This window comes from Staurois parvus, unplaced genomic scaffold, assembly GCF_062004578.1.
Source record: "Staurois parvus isolate SC_StPar_1 unplaced genomic scaffold, SC_StPar_1.0 ptg000218l, whole genome shotgun sequence".
NCBI lineage: Eukaryota > Metazoa > Chordata > Amphibia > Anura > Ranidae > Staurois > Staurois parvus.
Window position 1 is genome coordinate 7546736 of NW_028318014.1, and position 19183 is coordinate 7565918.

The following is a 19183-nucleotide window of genomic DNA, read 5'->3' on the forward strand; positions in this document are numbered from 1 at the left end:
GCATTTTACAATTTTCAATGCTTCTGGAACCTGCTTTCTCAGTGCTGCTTCCCTGAATTTCTGGTCTTCACAGGAAAAAGTTAAAGTGGTTCTAAAGCCAAAACACTTTTTTACCTTAATGCCTTGGCATCGTGCAGTCGGACAACTTTGAAAACATTCCTTTGTTCATGTACAGATAGAATGTGCAATCTATGATGATTGGGTCACTCCAGAAAAGATTTTTATTCCTCCCAAAATCTTTGTCAAACTCTTTCAAGTGCAAAAAATGTTTACAAGAAGTGGTCTGTCCCTGTAGCTGGTTTTGTCATCTCAGTCTTGAACAAATATTTCACTGTCCTTATCGAAGCAGTTTTTTGTTTCAAAGAGATGCTTTTAAAGGCTTTCTTTATTATTGCAGGTTCAGTCCTGCAACCACCTTTCACTTCAATTTCGGTATGTCAAACTACACCTAACTGGACTAGGGCAAATCACAACCAACATGACCCTGTTTTCCAGAATCATGCTTTAACAGCGCAATTGCAGCAGCTACTTTCTGCTCTGCGCTTTTGTATGGATGCCCTAGAACATGTCATCAAACAGATTTCCAGACTGTTTCTAATCACCATTCATGCACAGAATCTTGTGGCTAAGAACCTGGACAGCTGAAACCGCCTGTAAAAAGTGCGTCAGATGTATGCCTTTTCAAGGAAGACATCTATTTCGAGAGGCACTTGACCAATTTATCAAAGATGTCACACTGGGAAAGGTTTTACTCACACAGTGGAAGATCCCCAAACCCCCCTCCTCAGGCATTTCTACCTCCTCAAAATGCAGAGCATGTAACCACTCTACCCAGACTTCAGCTTCAAAGTTCAGCCCCTCCTTTTGGCACCAGACTTGGGCCACAGATGTCCCTGAGACATGTGGGTTCAATCGATGATTTCAGAGGGGTTTAAAACCCTCCCCCCTCTTCTGTCAAATCAACCAAAAATTGCCAAAGGACAGTCAAGTTGTCAGAATATACTAAATGATCTCTTGTCCCAGGGAGTAGTTGTTCCAGTACCGCTACAAGAGGTATGTATTCAGACTTGTTTACGCCAACAAGAGATTTCACCCTATTCTGAATTTAAAATCCTATAACAAATACCTTCAAATTTCTAAATTTTGCATGGAATCTATTAGGTCTAAAATATCCTCTCTGAGATGAGGGGAGATCATGACATTTCTTGACATGCACGGTGCCTACATATTCCCATTTGTCCACCTCATCAGCGGTTTTTGCTCTTCACTGTGGCAGACAATCACTTTCAGTTTGTCACACTGCCCTTTGGCCTATCCTCTGCCGTAGGGTATTCACAAAGGTCCTAGCACCTCTGTTTGTCCTTCTCAGAACTCAGTGGATCCAGGTCAAGGGCTACCTAGACAGGATACTTCTGAAGAACTTATCTCCCATGAAGCTGTCTGCAAACATCCATAGGACAATTCAGATGCTCCAGGCTTTTGATTGGGTGACAGTTAAAAAATAATCTGCTCTCCAGTCTTTCCCTGGAATACTTGGGCCTGGGTCTGGACACATACCAAGCTAAAGTTTTCCTTCCAGAAAAGAAAATTCTCTCTCTTTCAGAGCCTATGCTTGAGAATTGATATCAAAGCAGCATCCCGTAATGAGATTCTCTACTTTTAGGCCTCACGGAAGCCTCTTTCAAGGCTGTACCATTTGCCCAATTTCATTCAAGAACTCTCCTACACAACACCCTGTCGACTTGGAACAGGCATGCACCTTTTCTAAACCTACCTATGCTCCTGTCTAGTCAGACAAGAGACTTTCTAACTTGCTGGATTTTCAAGTCAAGCTGTAACAATAGGAAGATCATTCCTTTCCTGTCACTAGAAATTGACAAAAGATATCAGTCTTTCAGGCTAGGAAGGAGTCTGTTAGTTCCTCATGATCCAGGGTATATGGTCACCGGAGTAAGCCAAGCCTCCCATCAACATCCTGGAGTTCAAAGCAATTCAGTTTGCTTTGCAACATTGGACCCCCCTCCCCTTCTGTGAGGACACCCAGTCAACCATCAAGGAGATACTACGCATCGCATCATGCAGCCTTGAAGGAAGCAAGCCAGATAATGTAATGGATGGTAATTTGCCACTGCTAAATGTCATTGCCATTTTTTAAATGCAATTTCCGGCTGTTTTTTTTCTTCACTTTATAGCTCTGAGAAGGAGCTGTCATTTGCCCCACCACTAAAGTAAACAAAGGGGCGGGGTCACTGGGAAATGTCACTGGGTGACCTAATTCATTTGTTTACTTTAGCGGCAGGGCGAATGACAGTTCCCTATCGGGGCTATAATGAAGGAAAAAAAAAAAGCCGGCAATTGCTTTTAAAAACCAGCAATGACATTGCAGTGGCAAGTGAGGGAGCCTGTCCTTATACACTGCTCCCTCACTGTATACGTTGCTTACCTCTTCTCCTGCTTTTCTCCGATGCCCCCCTCCCCATCTGCAGTACACCCAGCCACCCAAAACCCTCCGGCCAAATAGTCCACCACTCATTGGGGCAGGATCTCTCATTATCGGCACCTGTACCGGCTCACTTTTTGCTATTGGCAAAATGCCGATAGAGCAATTTTCGGCCATATTTGTCGTCTGTTGTAATTTCGGTGCATCCCTAGTATCTGCTTTACTTCTTCATCTAGAATGCAGACACCCTGAGACAGGAAGTTTGCTACTGGCTGAATTACCAGGTGAAATAAAGAAGAAAAAAAGAAAAATGAAAACTACTGCGGCCACCACATCTAAGGATTAGTGAGCTGTAATAGATTACATTCTTGTTTTTGTGTTTAATACCACTTCATGAACGTGAAGCTTCACATTACAATATGACACAAACACCAAAATTTGGACAGTTCAGCCTTAGTGTGCGCCACACATTCATGTATCTGTTTTCAACAGGTACATTCATTTGTTGCTTACACACATTTGTGGTTTGATGGCATGTCAGAATTCTGAAGAGTGTCTTGGACACTCTTTATGAACTTTCTGTATGGTTTTATGGACAGTTATGGATTCAAGTTTTGCAGTAATTCTGTCCAATCTCAAAATTTAACCAGTTTGCTGTATAAAAATGGCTCCTGTAGTGAGAGATTTGTGCTTATATGAATGAGATAACACATGAGTTCAATCAAAGCATAATCCCGAAGGCACCAGTGAACAATTATATTTGAAGTGTCCAGTACAGGTTTATCAGTTCATTGAGAACTCTGAGCCGTCAGCTGCAATGGCCTACGTTTCTTGTAGGCATGCATTTACAGGAAACTGAATGAATGACTCGGCCATGTGTGCATAGTCCCGCACTGTTGTGTTATTTTGTGACAGCAGGTGCTGGGAGAAGATCCCCCACACGCAGTCACAGGGTGGGGAGATTAAGGGAGTTAGGGTGTGGGGATAGGCTGCAGCTGCTGGAACATGTTACCTGTTCCACCCTAAAAACGAGTAGAACAAGTAATATGTTCGAAAAGGTGAACTTATCCTTCAACTGCTTTTTAGAAAAAAAAGTCAATTACGGAGTTAAATAGTTAAAATTTGAAATGAACAACTTCATCCTAGAAACTTGCACTAGTCAGTACATGTATGGAAGCCTGAATAAATAATTTAACTGTCCACAATCCAAAATTATTAACTATGCAATTAACCTGTATTAGGAATTCTTCCTGAACACCTGCTACAATGCGAAGAAATGAGCCAATACTAATATGCTCAAAAAATAATTCACTGGACTAATGTGAAAAATAATTGAATATCTCTACCATATGATGATTTAAAATTATGGTACAGCTCCATGATGGAAACAAAAAATTGTTGCTAGATAGCCAAAGATGATAAACAGCCAGCAATTTTCTTCTATTATGTATGCAAAACACATAAATGTAATTTCCAGATTAGGCTATGTTGACACCGTCATCATTGGCCCGTGTCCTTCATGTAGTGTAAGAGAAAAGTGACAGGATGACAAACATGACTGCTTTTGTCCATGTGAAAACATGATTTTAGTGTGAAGTGGTGTCCTAAAAGGAGATAGAAATGAAATTGTACATGTTAGGTATATTTCTATTTATTGACAGATTGTCAAACACATTGGGGTAGATTTACTAAAGCTGGTTCGCTCAGAATCTGGTGCAACTGTGCATGGTAGCCAATCAGCTTCTAACTTCAGCTTGTTCAATTAAGCTTTACCAATAAAACCTGGAAGCTGATTGGTTTCCATGCAGAAGTGCACAAGATTCTGAGCGAACCAGCTTTAGTAAATAAACCCCATACAGTCCATCACAGTAGTGCCTTAGGGCATCAGTTTGACAACTGAGGCTGAGCTCATTCAGAAGTGGCAGGTTGACCTGCATTCAAAGACCTGCAGTTGACCTGCATTTTCATTTGGCCTGCTTCAAGAGGCTTTTGGATTCAATAGACATACAGTATATGGGAATACAAAACCTGCTTGAAGCACCAAGCCTTTTTTTTTTTTTTTTGCTATGGGGGCAGATGTTCAGGCTTGTTCTCGACACGCAGTGCAGCTCAGCTCTCTGCTCACAGGATTTGATTGACCGTAGCAAGAGCAACAGGAGCCAATTGCTCCCACTGACTCCGAAAACCGCGTAAGAGAAAGGAGAGAGGAGAGAGCTGCTACAGACAGGCACAGCATTGGCTAAAGTGTGGTTGGCATTTAGGGGAGTAAGGGGGCAATACTGCTATTGGGACATTGACATCTTAATGCAGGGAATGTACTAAGGTAAAACATATCTTGGCTTTAGAACCACTTTACAACAAAAAAAATGAATATATTGCAGATTACCAATCATTAGATGTGGTGGCTGTTAGTTTTTCTTTTTTAGGCTTTTCCCCCCTCAGTTTTCTCCTAGTTATCTGGCCACTAACATGCCTGTTATTAGAGTGCCTATACTCTGGATGAAGGCACAACAGAGACCCCTTTTGGACAGCAGCATTGTTAGTCTGGGGAGAGGGGAGTGTTAGATGTACTAGCAGATTTAGATGCATTAACAATTCAAAGCCAAACTCCAGCTCATACTTTTAAGCTGTTACAGCAAACAGTTTTTTTTGTTTTGTTTTTTTTTCACCTTTTGAGCTAAAGGTTTTACATAAATAAAGGATGACCATTGTAATCACCCCTATCAGTGTTGAAATGGTTTGTCTCATCCCTCTAACTGCTGCATCTGCAGGACAGCTTGTTCTGGTGAAAAACAGCAGACTTACTGGCCAGATCACCAGGTGAAACTAAAAATAAGAAAGCCTAAAAAGAAAACATCACATCTAAGACTTGGTAAGCTGCAATATAATAAATTTTTGCTTCTAGGTTTAATACCACTTTATTGCCTGAAACCATTTCTGCAACTTTGATATGTGTTAGTAAAACTGTAGATATAATACTAACTACTTAGTGCACCCCGGTGAATTATCTTTTTTTTTTTTTTTAGGGCAAATTGGGCCTTTATTTGTTGGTAAATTTTAATGCATACCTCCTGATTTGTCTTTAGTATCAAAGGAATCTTGCCCAAAAAAGTTAAAAAAAAAAAAAAAAAAGTTTCATTTTCAGTAGTGCATTACTTGCCATCCCCTTGACCTACCACTAAAGAGAAACCCAAAGCAAAATTATCCTACTCCTGGCAATAGTATTGTAGCAATATTACACAGGTGCATGCTTTTTTTACCTGTAGTAGGGCTCAGCAACAAAAGTGCACAATTTGCTTTTTTTTTTTTTTTTTAAATTCTACCTAAAATAATGGCAATAACTGACACTGATAATAAATAAATATGTTTTTTGTTTTTTTTGTCTTAACCCTATATAAAACACTGACCAAGGCCATTGACGCAAACCCTGCTCTAGCTATTTTATCTTTATTTTGTTTTCTTTTTCTTTTTACATAACTTTTTATTTAGTATGCACCTTGCAAACCTACTTCATGGAGACTGCATACGTGTGTACGCTCAGCGGGAAGGGGATAACTAAGGGGTTTATAGCCATATTAATCTCTAATTTCTCTAATATTTATCATAAGTTACATTCATAATAAGGAAATAAGATTAAAGTCAGATGCCGGCTGAACCTGAACACCTGAAAGCAAGCTGCATTTGCCCATTACCACAAGTGCTTAGCATTTGTTTTTTTCAACTCGGTGACCCTTTAGGTGCCCTGAGAAGACTCATGTCAATGTTTGGTTGCCTGTGCTGTACAACACATGCTAAAATGCATAGAAAGTTAAGGTAATAGTTGACTGTCAAAGTTTAATCAAATTTTTTGTATTCTCACTTCTTGAAATAATTTATATATGCTCATCGATAATATTACCCATGGCTGCGTGTGTAAAATTAAGGGTACATTTTACTTTGTTTTGTATGCCACATACTGTCCATGCTTGCAGATCAATGTAAAGTCTTTTCCCAAAAGGCTGACTATTGGTTAAAGGAGAAGAGTAATAAACTGAACAGGCTTTGTTGACAGCTACATAATAACTAAGTGTGGAACAGAGCGTTAAGCTGTATATATGGTTTTCCTTTTACAGATTATAACAAAGCATGTTTACGAGTTATTGGAAAAGGACTGTAATTTGCAAAAAGTATATTTACCGGTAAGTAAATCTTTTATACACATTTTTACTTGCAAATTGTAAAACCAAGAACTTTTCAAAATTGGTTTAGAAAGTTGTAAAGCATCTCTGTATTGTGTGTCTTTTCTCTTTCATTATGGACCTATTGTGTGTGTGTGTGTGTGTGTGTGTGTGTGTGTGTGTGTATGTATATATATATATATATATATATATATATATATATATATATACATACACACACACACACTGTAACGGGGTTCGCTCGGCAGCGGGTGTGTGTGACCCACTGGATGGGTGCACAACACAAAAACACAGGCACAGCACAACAACAGTGGAGGTGAAAAACAAAAAGGTGCAGTTTATTTACAATATTTACAGAACAATGTCAAACCAAAAAGAAACATCAAATCAAATCCTGGCCAACTTGGCTACTTACTGTACAAAATAGCTTCCCTAGCTATCCACTAGGTACAGCCTGATGCTATACCAGGGGTGGGCAAACTTTTTGACTTGAGGGCCGCAATGGGTTCATATATTGGATCCGGGGGCCGGACCAAGAGTAGATGAATGATGTGTATGTGTCATCCATAGTAAGTATAGTAATATTCCCCCATAGTAAGCATAGTAATTAATCCCCCATATAGTAATTCATCCCCCATATTAATTCATCCCCCATAGTAATTCATCCCCCATATAGTAATTCATCCCCCATATTAATTCATCCCCCATAGTAATTCATCCCCCATAGTAATTCATCCCCCCTATAGTAATTCATCCCCCATATAGTAATTCATCCCCCATATAGTAATTCATCCCCCCTATAGTAATTCATCCCCCATATAGTAATTCATCCCCCATATTAATTCATCCCCCATAGTAATTCATCCCCCATAGTAATTCATCCCCCATATAGTAATTCATCCCCCATATAGTAATTCATCCCCCATAGTAATTCATCCCCCATATAGTAATTCATCCCCCATATAGTAATTCATCCCCCATATAGTAATTCATCCCCCATATAGTAATTCATCCCCCATAGTAATTCATCCCCCATATAGTAATTCATCCCCCATAGTAATTCATCCCCCCTATAGTAATTCATCCCCCATATTAATTCATCCCCCATATTAAGTCCCCAAGTCCCCCCTGTGTCAATTCACTTACCTTTGCTCCGCGCGTTCCTCTCGCCGTGTTCCCGCACCGTTCCGGTGTAGCATGAAAATCTGTCTCCTATGAGGATCTGTCCCCCTCGACGTAACTGCGCATGTGCCAGTTTCAGGCATTAGCAGCCGATCGGCGATCTCCGCCACATGCGCAGATACGTCGAGGGGGACAGATCCTCATGGGAGACAGATTTTCATGCTACACCGGTCTTCAGGGCGGACTGTGAGAGGAGCCTAGCGGGAGCCTAGCTCCGCGGGCCGGATTTAAAGGTCCGCCGGGCCGTATACGGCCCGCGGGCCGTAGTTTGCCCATTGCTGTGCTATGCCTAGTTGCTGGTAGTTGGAGGCTAGCCACACAGGCTTTTGTCTCCCTGCACACAGAGGATGTTGCTCCCCAGTCAGTTCAGGCACAGATCTGGTTCCAGGTTGGAGCAACTCCCTAAGCAAGCTGGGAAGTTTTATAACAACCTTAATGAGCCCACTACCTTCAGCTGGGCTCATTACCTCAGTGCTGAAGGACTCAGCACTTCCCCCTAGTGGAACAAATCCCCATAGAGTCTGAACCTTGGACAAATGTATCGTCCATCCAGGACGCAACCAGGTGATTTCACCTGTCTACTGTCACAACACACACACACACTATATTGCCAAAGGTATGGGAACACCTGCCTTTACATGCACATGAGCTTTAATGGCAACCAAGTCTTAGTCCGTAGGGTTCAATATTGAGTTCGTCCACCCTTTGCAGCTATAACAGCTTCAACAACTCTTCTGGGTTGGCTGTTCACAAGGTTTTGAGAGTGTGTTTATGGGTTTGTTTGACCATTCTTTCAGAAGCGCACTGTGTCTGACGAGAAGGCCTGGCTTGCAGTCTCCGGTCTAATTCATCCTAAAGGTGTTCTATCAGGTTGAGGTCAGGACTCTGTGCAGGCCAGTCAAGTTCCTCCTCCCCAAACTTGCTCATCCATGTCTTTATGGACCTTGCTTTGTGCACTGGTGTCTAGTCATGTTGGCACAAGAAGGAGCCATCCCCAAACTGTTCCCACAAAGTTGGGAGCATGAAATTATCCAAAATGTGTTGGTGTGCTGACGCCTTAAGAGTTCCCTTCACTGGAACTAAGGAGCCAAGCCCAACCCCTGAAAAACTACCGCACACCATAATCCCCCCTCCACCAAACTTTACACTTGACACAATGCAGTCAGGCAAATACCATTCTCCTGGCAACTGCCAAATCCAGACATGTCCATTGGATTTCCAGACAGAGAAGCGTGATATGTAACTCCAGAGAACATGTCTCCACTGCTCTAGAGTCCAGTGGCGGCATGCTTTACACCACTGCATATGCTTTGCATCGCACTTTGTGATGTAAGGCTTTGATGCAGCTGCTCGGCCATGGAAACCCATTCCATGAAGCTCTCTATGCACTGTTGATGTGCTAATCTGACGGCTACATGAAGTTTGGAGGTCTTTAGCTATTGACTCTGCAGACAGTTGGAGCTGACCCCACTCTATCATTTTATGTGGCCTATCAATTTGTGGCTGAGTTGCTGTTGTTCTCAGTTTCTTCCACTTTGTTATAATACCACTAAGAGTGAACCGTGGAATATTTAGTAGCAAGGAAATTTCATAGATGGACTTGGTGCATAGGTGACAACCTATCACGGTACCACAGTTGAATTCACTGAGCTCCTGAGAGCGACCCATTCTTTCACAAATGTTTGTAGAAGCAGTCTGCATGCCTAGGTGCTTGATTTTATACAGCTGGGGCCATGGAGGTGATTGGAACACCTGAATCCATTGATTTGGAGGGCTGTCCCAATACTTTTGGCAATATTGTGTGTGTGTGTGTGTGTGTGTGTGTGTGTCTATGTATGTATATATGTGTGTGTGTATATATATATATCTATATATATATCTATGTGTGTTCAGAGTAATTTCCACATTTAAACACTTTGGATCTTTTATGAAAATGCTTGTAGGTTAAAGTAAAAAACTGAGCACAAAAAATCTTTATCACGCATTTTTTTATTCTGGCATTTTGACTAGTCTGAACAGTTTTATATGCCTCTTTAGAACGGGAAAGTTTCTGTTGTTCTGACGTTTTGTCTTTCCTCCCTTCTCCCTTCCCCGTCATCTGAATTGGATTCAGGGCGAATGAGGTAATCAGATGCCGCTGTTGAATTCCAATAAATTCTCCCATACCCCAGTTCTCACCACAGTATGAGCGGATAGTTCTTAGGGAGGTGTAGACGTGGTTACCTCATTTAAACTGGAGATGAACAATATAGCAATAGTGGCAGACTCCTGCAGGGAGCTCTCATTGGTGGAGGAAGTGTCAAGCAAGCAGCTGGTGGATTAGGAAACTTGCACCTCAAATCTTTCGAAATTCCATTTTTAGAAAGAGGCCTATCCTTTTTTTTCTGTTAGTTTTATGATGATGTTATCTAAAAGAAAACAAATTCTGATACTGAAATACAGACTGATTTATAAAGTATTGGGGGTTATATTTTCCTGTTTAGTGGACCACGGAAATAAAAAGCAGGACTTTATAATTAGCTGCACGCAGGTGCACCCTGCAACTGATCTCATGAAAACCAAGAATACTTCTTAGTACTTGCTCTGTGTTTTTTAAAGCACTGTAAAGAATTCAGACACATGTAAAATGCTATATAAATGTAAATTATTCCTATTTGAGTCTCTGAACATTTCAAACTGCCCTTTGTAACACTAGGCTTATAATCAAATAACCCTGTTGGACATCTCTCTAGCATTCTCTTTTTAGCTTCTTTTTATGTTTCCAGTAATCTGCAACCCTTCATGAGTTTTTTTTTTTTTCCCTTTTTTCCTTCCCCCACATCATTCAAAGATGGATACTTGATTTATAACCCATTATACTCATAATAGGAGAAGATGAAAGCAAAAACAAATCTAATGCCTTTTCAACAGCCGAGTAATTATTGAATTGATTGGCTCAGATCTATATGCATTTGCAATAATGTGATGTGTTGTATGTGTGACTCTGTGAAGCTTGTTTTCTTATTATTGTTTGATTGTGCCTGAAGCTGGCCATACACTAGTAGAATTTTGGCTGAAAATTTTCATTTTAACATATTTTCTAATCATTATTGGGGTCAAATCAACGTTTATTTTGGACCACAGAAAACAAGAAAATTCGAAGGGGAAGGATGAATAATTTTTCTGGAATTAATTAATTTCTAACAATGTATGGTAGTTTCTGATCAGTCCATTTATTGGAAAATTGAATGACAAAATTTTGAATAACTTTTAAACGACATTCAAGCCATCAAATGTACTGAGACTTTTTCTACGAATTTTCATAAAAACATTTCAAACATCTACTAGTATTGGGCCAGCTTAAGACATAAAGCCTGACTTAAAATATTTTTGCGCTTTAAAGGCCAGAAAAAAAAACAAACTGCTGTGGGGCTAAATCTTTAGTATCAAGGAAACATACGCTATCTGGAAAGACTAAAGTTGGCCATACATGGATTGAAATTCGACTGGTTCAGCAGGGACCAAGCAAATTTCGAGCCATGTACAGTGAGGAACAGAAGTATTTGAACACCCTTCGATTTTGCAAGTTCTCCCACTTAGAAATCATGGAGGGGTCTAAAATTCACATTGTAGGTGCATTCCCACTCTGAGAGACCAGAATTTAAAAAAAAAATTTCAGGAAATCACATTGTATGATTTTTAAAGAATTTCTTTGTCTTGCACTGCTAAACATAAGTATTTGAACACCTGAGAAAATCAGTGTTAATATTTGGTACAGAAGCTTTGTTTGCAATTACAGAGGTCAAAAGTTTCCTGTAGTTCTTGACCAGGTTTGCACACACTGCAACAGGGATTTTGGCCCACTCCTCCACACAGATCTCCTCTAGATCTGTCAGGTTTCGGGGCTGTCGCTGAGCAACACAGAGTTTCAGCTCCTTCCAAAGATGTTCTATTGGATTTAGGTCTGGAGACTTGCTAGGCCACTCCAGAACCTTGATATGCTTCTTACGGAGCCACTCCTTGGTTATCCTGGCTGTGTGCTTCAGGTCGTTGTCATGTTGGAAGACCCAGCCACGACCCATCTTCAATGCTCTGACTGAGGGAAGGAGGTTGTTGCTCAAAATCTCACAATAAATGGCCCCATTCATCCTCTCCTTAATGCAGTGCAGTCATCCTGTCCCCTTTGCAGAAATCCCCCCAAAGCATGATGTTACCACCCCCATGATTCACAGTAGGGATGGTGTTCTTGGGATGCAACTCATCCTTCTTTTTCCTCCAAACACGACAAGTGAAGTTTAGACCAAAAAGTTCTACTTTGGTCTCATCTGACCACATGACTTTCTCCCATGCCTCTTCTGGATCATCCAGATGGTCATTGGCAAACTTCAGACGGGCCTGGACATGTAATGACTTGAGCAGGGGAACCTTCCGTGCAATGCATGATTTGAAAACATGATGGCGTAGTGTTCTACCGACAGTGACCTTTGAAACTGTGGTCCCAGCTCTCTTCATGTCATTGACCAGCTCCTCCCTTGTAGTTCTGGGCTGATTCCTCACCTTTCTTATCATCAGTGATACCCCACGAGGTGAGATCTTGCATGGAGCCCCAGTCCGAGGGAGACTGACAGTGGTCTTTAGCCTATTCCATTTTCTAACAATTGGTCCAACAGTTGATCTATTTTCACCAAGCTGCTTGGAAATTGCCCCGTAGCCCTTTCCAGCCTTATGGAGGTCCACAATTTTGTCTCTGGTGTCTTTTGACAGCTCTTTGGTCTTGCCCATGGTAGTAGTTGGCGTCTGTCTGACTGTGGGGTGGACAGGTGTCTTTAAAGAGCTCAGACAGGTGCTATTAAGTTAGATTAATGAGTGGAGTAGAGGTAGACTTTTTAAAGGCACAGCAACAGGTCTTTGAGAGCCAGAATTCTTGCTGTTTCTTAGGTGTTCAAATACTTATGTTCAGCAGTGCAAGACAAATAAATTCTTTAAAAATCATACAATGTGATTTCCTGAATTGTTTTTAAAGTTCTGTCTCTCAGAGTGGGAATGCACCTACAATGTGAATTTCAGACCCCTCCATGATTTCTAAGTGGGAGAACTTGCAAAATCGCAGGGTGTTCAAATACTTCTGTTCCTCACTATGTGCACCCTGGTTTTACACAAGTCGATCTATCGATGGACTTGTGTACAAGCAGCCTGTCCAGTTTTCCCCAAACTATTAGTGCTGCTGGAAAAAATCGGCAACCATAATCATTGTGTTCTGCTGGCAGGGAAGGCTCTCTGCCGGCATAACACAATAGCATGTATTGTGTTGATGGGGGAATCAAACAATTTTCTTTCCTTCCACCCCTGGTAGAAGGAAAGAAAGCTGCATGAGCTATGGCCTTCCTAACTACACATGATACCAATGTAATGACCATTAGTTTTATGAAATGTCTTCAGTGTGTATCCTATGAATACAATTCCCAATCTTACCTCTCTAATTATCAGATTTCTAGCTGTATTTATTTGTTACTGTCCATCACAGTCATGCTTTTTATGAAGTTATAATGGCTGTTTGTAGGTAGCTGTGCTGGCATCACTACTGCACGGTAAAACCATTTGATGTGTTTATTGGGTGATTGCAAGCATGCAGGGACATATTGTCCCAAACACTAAAATTTCAGATCAACTTTAACATGTTCATGTAATTGCAAAAGTAATTGTCAGCCTTTTTATATCTACAAACAAATGGATTCACCTATTCACCAACAGTACAAAAAATGGCAACCATCTCAACCTATAACTGTCCTTTCCAGCAAGGAGTACATGGAAGGGCGATGCAAGTTAAAAGACAACAAACAAATATTCCCAGCTCACTTACCAGCCAGCCTGAAACAAACTGAATTGCCTTTTTATATCTGTTTTTGTAAATTGTAATACCTGGTGATTTTTCGATGAAGGTCTTTGTTCAGGCATATCCTGTTTTAGGATGACAACCCTCGTTCCCTCTCTCCAATTGTATTCTTACATTGTCATCATGTCACATAGGCATCTGATACATGCATGTTTCACTGTTGTCACCATCACATAACCCACCTTGAGGAATGCCAGGCAGCCATCACTGGACTGCATGCATATAAACAGGAAGTAGCTGCAAAGAGACTTCAGGAGATGATTTTTTTTCTGGACAGAGTTGAGAAAGCTTAGAATACTTGTCAGGGTTACATTTGTCTGTGCCCCCACTGAGGAAAGTTCTCCTCACTTCCCATTGAAACTGACCCCAACTTTATTCTTGCACTGCCTATTTCTTTTACTATAGTCTATGGGTTTAAAATAGTATTTCCTGTTTATCAGTTGTTATAAAGTGTCTTTTTCAGATCAGTGGATAAACCCTGTCCAAACCTTCAGAAATCACGTTTAAACAGCATTTATGGACTGACCTCTTTCTGTTGAAAAATGCCCTTGGAGCTGTTAAGTTATCTATATCTATTTTTAAAGAGCAGATTAAGGTTCATGGGGTTTGTTAACCCACATTACACGGTGCAGCTTTAATAGATACAAATTGCTTTATGTAGTCTTGCTGCTCTTAGGACTAAATGTATTATTGGTTGCTTTGTCGATAAAGCAAGGTTGTGCTCAGCCCTGACCTTTATGGACGTTCCTCAATGAAAGCTCTGTTTAATGAATTACCACAGTAAAAAGACAAATTGCTGCCGTGTGAAGTTTTAATTAGGACTTTTAAATGGAGAAATTTAAAATGTCAGAGGAAATAATTTGTTGTGTAAAGAATAGAACAGTGTTAAGAAGCAAGGCGGTAATCTCTACTGCACAGATGAAATGAAGGACAAATCTGATAGTGTTCTGGGGTGTCTGGTAATGAACTGGGAAAGAAATATATAATGTGTCTGTGAAAAGGTTGTAAGATTAGAACAGAAGACATAAATACAGTAAAGGAACAAATGTCAATAGGCAACATGCAAAAAGATTTTTGTGTAATATTGTTGGCTAATAATAATATACAGTTTATTGGTGCTAGGAATGAGGCAGCCATTGCAGTAGAAGTTAACTGCCCTCTTTTTATTAATTTGGTTATTCTTGAAGTAAGGCGAATGGTAGAGAAGTCAGGTAAATGGCCAAATATCTATCTTAAGCTTTGGACACTTCTTGCGGAATCCTTGGTGAGCTGGTGACATTTCTTCACTTGGATTGTCTACGGTTCCCAGCCTGTGGTCATTGCAGCACCCATTATTACCGAATAGTCATTTTCAGGAACGTGCGTGGGGAATATTGCATTTGCACATGAAACATGCAACACATGAAATATAGATCAGAACTATTTGGACTATTTATATATAAGCTTGTAATGAGTTAAAGCCAACTGAAGTTTCTTTTGTGAATCCTTTTTTATTCATCTTGTGACCTTGATAAATGTAAGATCTTGAAAAAAGGATTTTATACTTGGCAAGTTCGATGATTTATGTCTGTAGTTTTTTTCACAAATTCATTGTGTATTTTTGTCTGTTCTTTTTCAGATAGATGCTACTGAAAATGAACCAAAGAGTTTTATTTTCATGAGCAAGGATGCGATGACGAATCCAGACAAAATGTTAGTTTTGATCCACGGTAGTGGTGTAGTAAGGGCTGGACAGTGGGCACGAAGACTCATAATAAATGAGGACATAAACAGTGGGACACAAATCCCTTACATCAAAAGAGCAATGAAAGTAAGTGGCTTACAGCAGTATTCAACATATATCCAAAACATCTTAGCTGTGGTGTTTCTTTTGTTTTTACAGAGCTGCATAAATTAACATGGCTGCTGATGGATTTGTTGCTGTGTAGAACAGTTTTCTTTTATTTCAACTCCTTCCAGTTTATGTTGAAAATATGAGACAGGAGAGCAGTTCTGCCTGACAAAATATGTTTACTGTCATTTCCCAGGGAAACGGCTATCTTACACTTCAGACAAGTTAAACTGCCTGGTTACAATAACGTAACACACAACTGCTTTATTTGTTCTAAAAAAAAATAACTATAGAGGAATCAGACATTTTACAGATGCATTAGCAGAGTATAAAAATGTATCATACTTTGCACAGATGTATGAAAATGTACAACATTTCTTATTGCTCATAGCAGGCAGTCAGAATCAGTTTCAAACTTGGGTTACAGAAAGTATAGTTAGAAGCTGATATAGGAAACAAGATTTGATTTCTTAAACGGGCTTATTAGATGTTACATGTTCTACTTGTCATTTTGTAAATGGCATTAAAAGGGATCTAACATCAAGTATTTTTTTTAATTGCATACTGTACATGGTAAGTAATTCACTGTTACCTCTCACAGAGATCACAATACCTCGCATCAATACCTGCCTATTGAAAGGACAGCACTATCTTGTTTCATACATTATCCAGGTTCATCATCTACTACGGCAAAGATGCTAGCTCATTTATATGAATTTAAGTCATGGTGTCTATGCACTTTTTGGCTGTCACAAACGCTGGCCACAAATCAGCCCCTTATTTTTTCTCTTTCACCTTGTTTAAAAAAAAATAACTGTGTTGCAATTTTGACTGACAATAGGCTGAAAAAATGCTTTATCTTGCTTGCAGCAAAACAATCACATAATTTTAACCTAGGCAAAAATACTTGCCTGGGACTTAAACTGCATCTATATCCAAAATATGATTTTTTTTTTCTTAGAGTGGGAAGGATTAGAATTCATGTTACTTGTTACTGCTGTTGTGGAGAATCTTTCAGATCCTTTCTGATTAAAAGGTTTTTCTTAGGACAGGAGGTCTAACTAACAGCAACACAAGCAGAAGCAAAAATATATTGTTTTAAATTTAAACATAGGAGTGCTAGAACCTCTGTCAGCTTTTATTGTCTTTCTGATGCAGATTTTACCCACTTCTTGTCTGGTAAAACTTTCTTAGAAAGTTTTCCCTTCACTTTCTGTTCTAACCGAACCCTGGATAGTAGTAAAACCTGACAGGGGTTCTAACCCTTCCCCTTTTTATGAAGAACGAAGAAAAGGTTTTTGGTATAGGTACACTTTAAGCACTTCTACTTACTAAAAAAAAATTGCTATCATTTTTAAAACAGGTTATTATTGAAGATGGTGTATTAAAGAGGTGTTACTCATTAATAAAGACAGTGTCTGAGGACATTTGCTAGGGACTGAGGAGTCAGTATATACATGTTGTGGACTAGATACTGAGCGGCCGGTGTGCACACACTGGGGAATGGTCACTAAAAACTTAATGCACAAACAGAGGACCGGCAACTGAGGAGTCCACATGCCCACATACACTGGGAACTGGCCCCTTAAGGGTCAATGCACATATCCTGGGGACTTGCCAACAAGAGGACAATGTACATACACAAAGAACTGGCAACTGATGATTTAACAATAATATGCTGGGCCTAATTACCAAAGAATTACTACGTATACTCCTAAGGCTATTCGCTAAAAGTTAATGCATGTACATTGGAGACTGGTCACTGAGTGGTAGATGCATATAAATTGCTGGTATGAAAACAGATAGACCGAGTATGAAAATAGACTGAGAGGTCCACTTTTAGTATTCTGCCATGCTCAGCTGGTGTATGCTAAAAGACAGAGAAGCATGTTCCAACAATTTATAAGACTAAAAATGTAAATCTAGGAAATAAATATTCCCTGATATACTATGAGGGTTTATTTGTCCAGCATTATATCAGCTATTTTAATTGTGTAATTTAAAAATTTATTAATTTAGCTATTTAAAAATGTTAAAAATCTAATATGCATACACTGGGATTTATCCTGTCAAACACATGAAATATCTTATGTTACTTAATTTATATACTATTCTAGGACTCTACCTAGGTATTTTGGAGAATGACTCCCAAGTACAAATGAAGCATCACTTGACATTTCACAAATAGCATGTTTGTGTTTAGCTTTGCCTCCTTGCCAAACATTTTTCACAACTAATGCAACTTTTCGCACATTAGGTAGAAGGGTATGAGCTTTCATTTTTCCCCACAGGAGGGAGGAAGATCTTCTACTACATGATTAAGGTTAACAAGCAATTTAATTAAAACTTGTGCATTAAATAGGTCAGTAACCCATAAATCTTGGTGGTGTGGGCATAGATTTAAACTGTAAACACTTAGGCTGTATGAAAAATAAAAATCAAGTATTTGCAATTCAAACAAAGGAAAGGTATAACTTCTGGAATGTAAATACTGTTCAAGCTGTGGAAGAATTATAATTGGTTTTGTTTTAATACTCTTCTAGGAAAGGACCAAATGGAATCCATTTATGTGGCTTTGCATTTCTTCTACTTATGTTCCATTGTGAACATTTCTGTTAATTGCGTATGCGAAATTATAAGCTTTTATACAGTAGGGTCTGCAGAAGGATGCCTAAGTAATTTAAAAAAAAAATAGAAAAAAATCAGAGGTTAAAAGCTTATTTTTATAAAACTGACAGGTTTTATAAGCCCACACCAGCCCCCATCCCGGAGAGGGAAAACAATAAGTCTGACAGCTCCAGTGTTCAGCAAGAGGCTGTTAACGACAGTTTATTCCTTTATGATTTCAACTCTTGACAGTAGACATGCCAAGTTCTTGCATCGTGGCAGATGTATCATTACCTTGTGGCCCTGTCATGACTGAACAGGCAGAGAAAGCCCACTTTCAGTTTTGAAAATCCAATTACTCATTTGAAGTGTAAGCTCCTCTCCTTATGCTGGATGAAGGGAGGAAGAAAATCTTTCTATGATCACTCTTTTGGATTTTCAGTGTCTTCTCTCCTCTTTGCTGTCTGGTTTCATGAGTACACAGGGGAATATTTGGGAATATATTATTGCTTCGGAACTTGGAAAAACGAAGTGCGATGCGGTTGAAGAGGTCATGGAGCTCTACAGTGAGAGCACATAACAATCTTTAAATAAGTCTTGCACACCTTATCTAACATTTATGCTGATCTATCTTGTAATATCTACTTCAAATATATGTGTTAAAAATGAAATAAGGATGAATAATTAAATCTATCTGGACCACAAAAAAATACGTTTCTGCCAGACTAAAACGGACTTAACATTTCTCCATTACACATATCTGATGTTCCATTCACTATGCTGGATGCCTTGCTGCGGCTCCAGGGAGCTTCTGGAGAAAGAGGTGTGGGTTTTTGAAACTATGTCAAAAGCCTTGGGGTTTGTATCTGACCAGAATATCAATAGATGTTAAGATACGTTAAAATTAATAAAGGGAGAAAAGTTAACCGTTATCAGAGAGAAGTATTTACTTGAAAAGTAGAACTATGTTACATGCTCCTATGCATCTCTCAAAGTGTTCCAGCTTATTCCAATACATTACCAAACACACTGAGAAAAGTTATCTTTGTGGTAATTGTATATATTTGTATAGC

General features: G+C 39.5%; 1 protein-coding gene across 1 annotated transcript in view; it reads left to right on the forward strand.

The window, feature by feature from the left end:
* The window catches only part of ARB2A (ARB2 cotranscriptional regulator A), a 662616-nt gene that overhangs the window by 68708 nt on the left and 574725 nt on the right, over nt 1-19183 (forward strand). Inside the window, exons 5-6 of the mRNA XM_089679165.1 lie at nt 6553-6618; nt 15291-15482. Coding sequence (XP_089535291.1) covers nt 6553-6618; nt 15291-15482 — 258 coding nt within the window. The remainder of the gene's footprint in view (nt 1-6552; nt 6619-15290; nt 15483-19183) is intronic.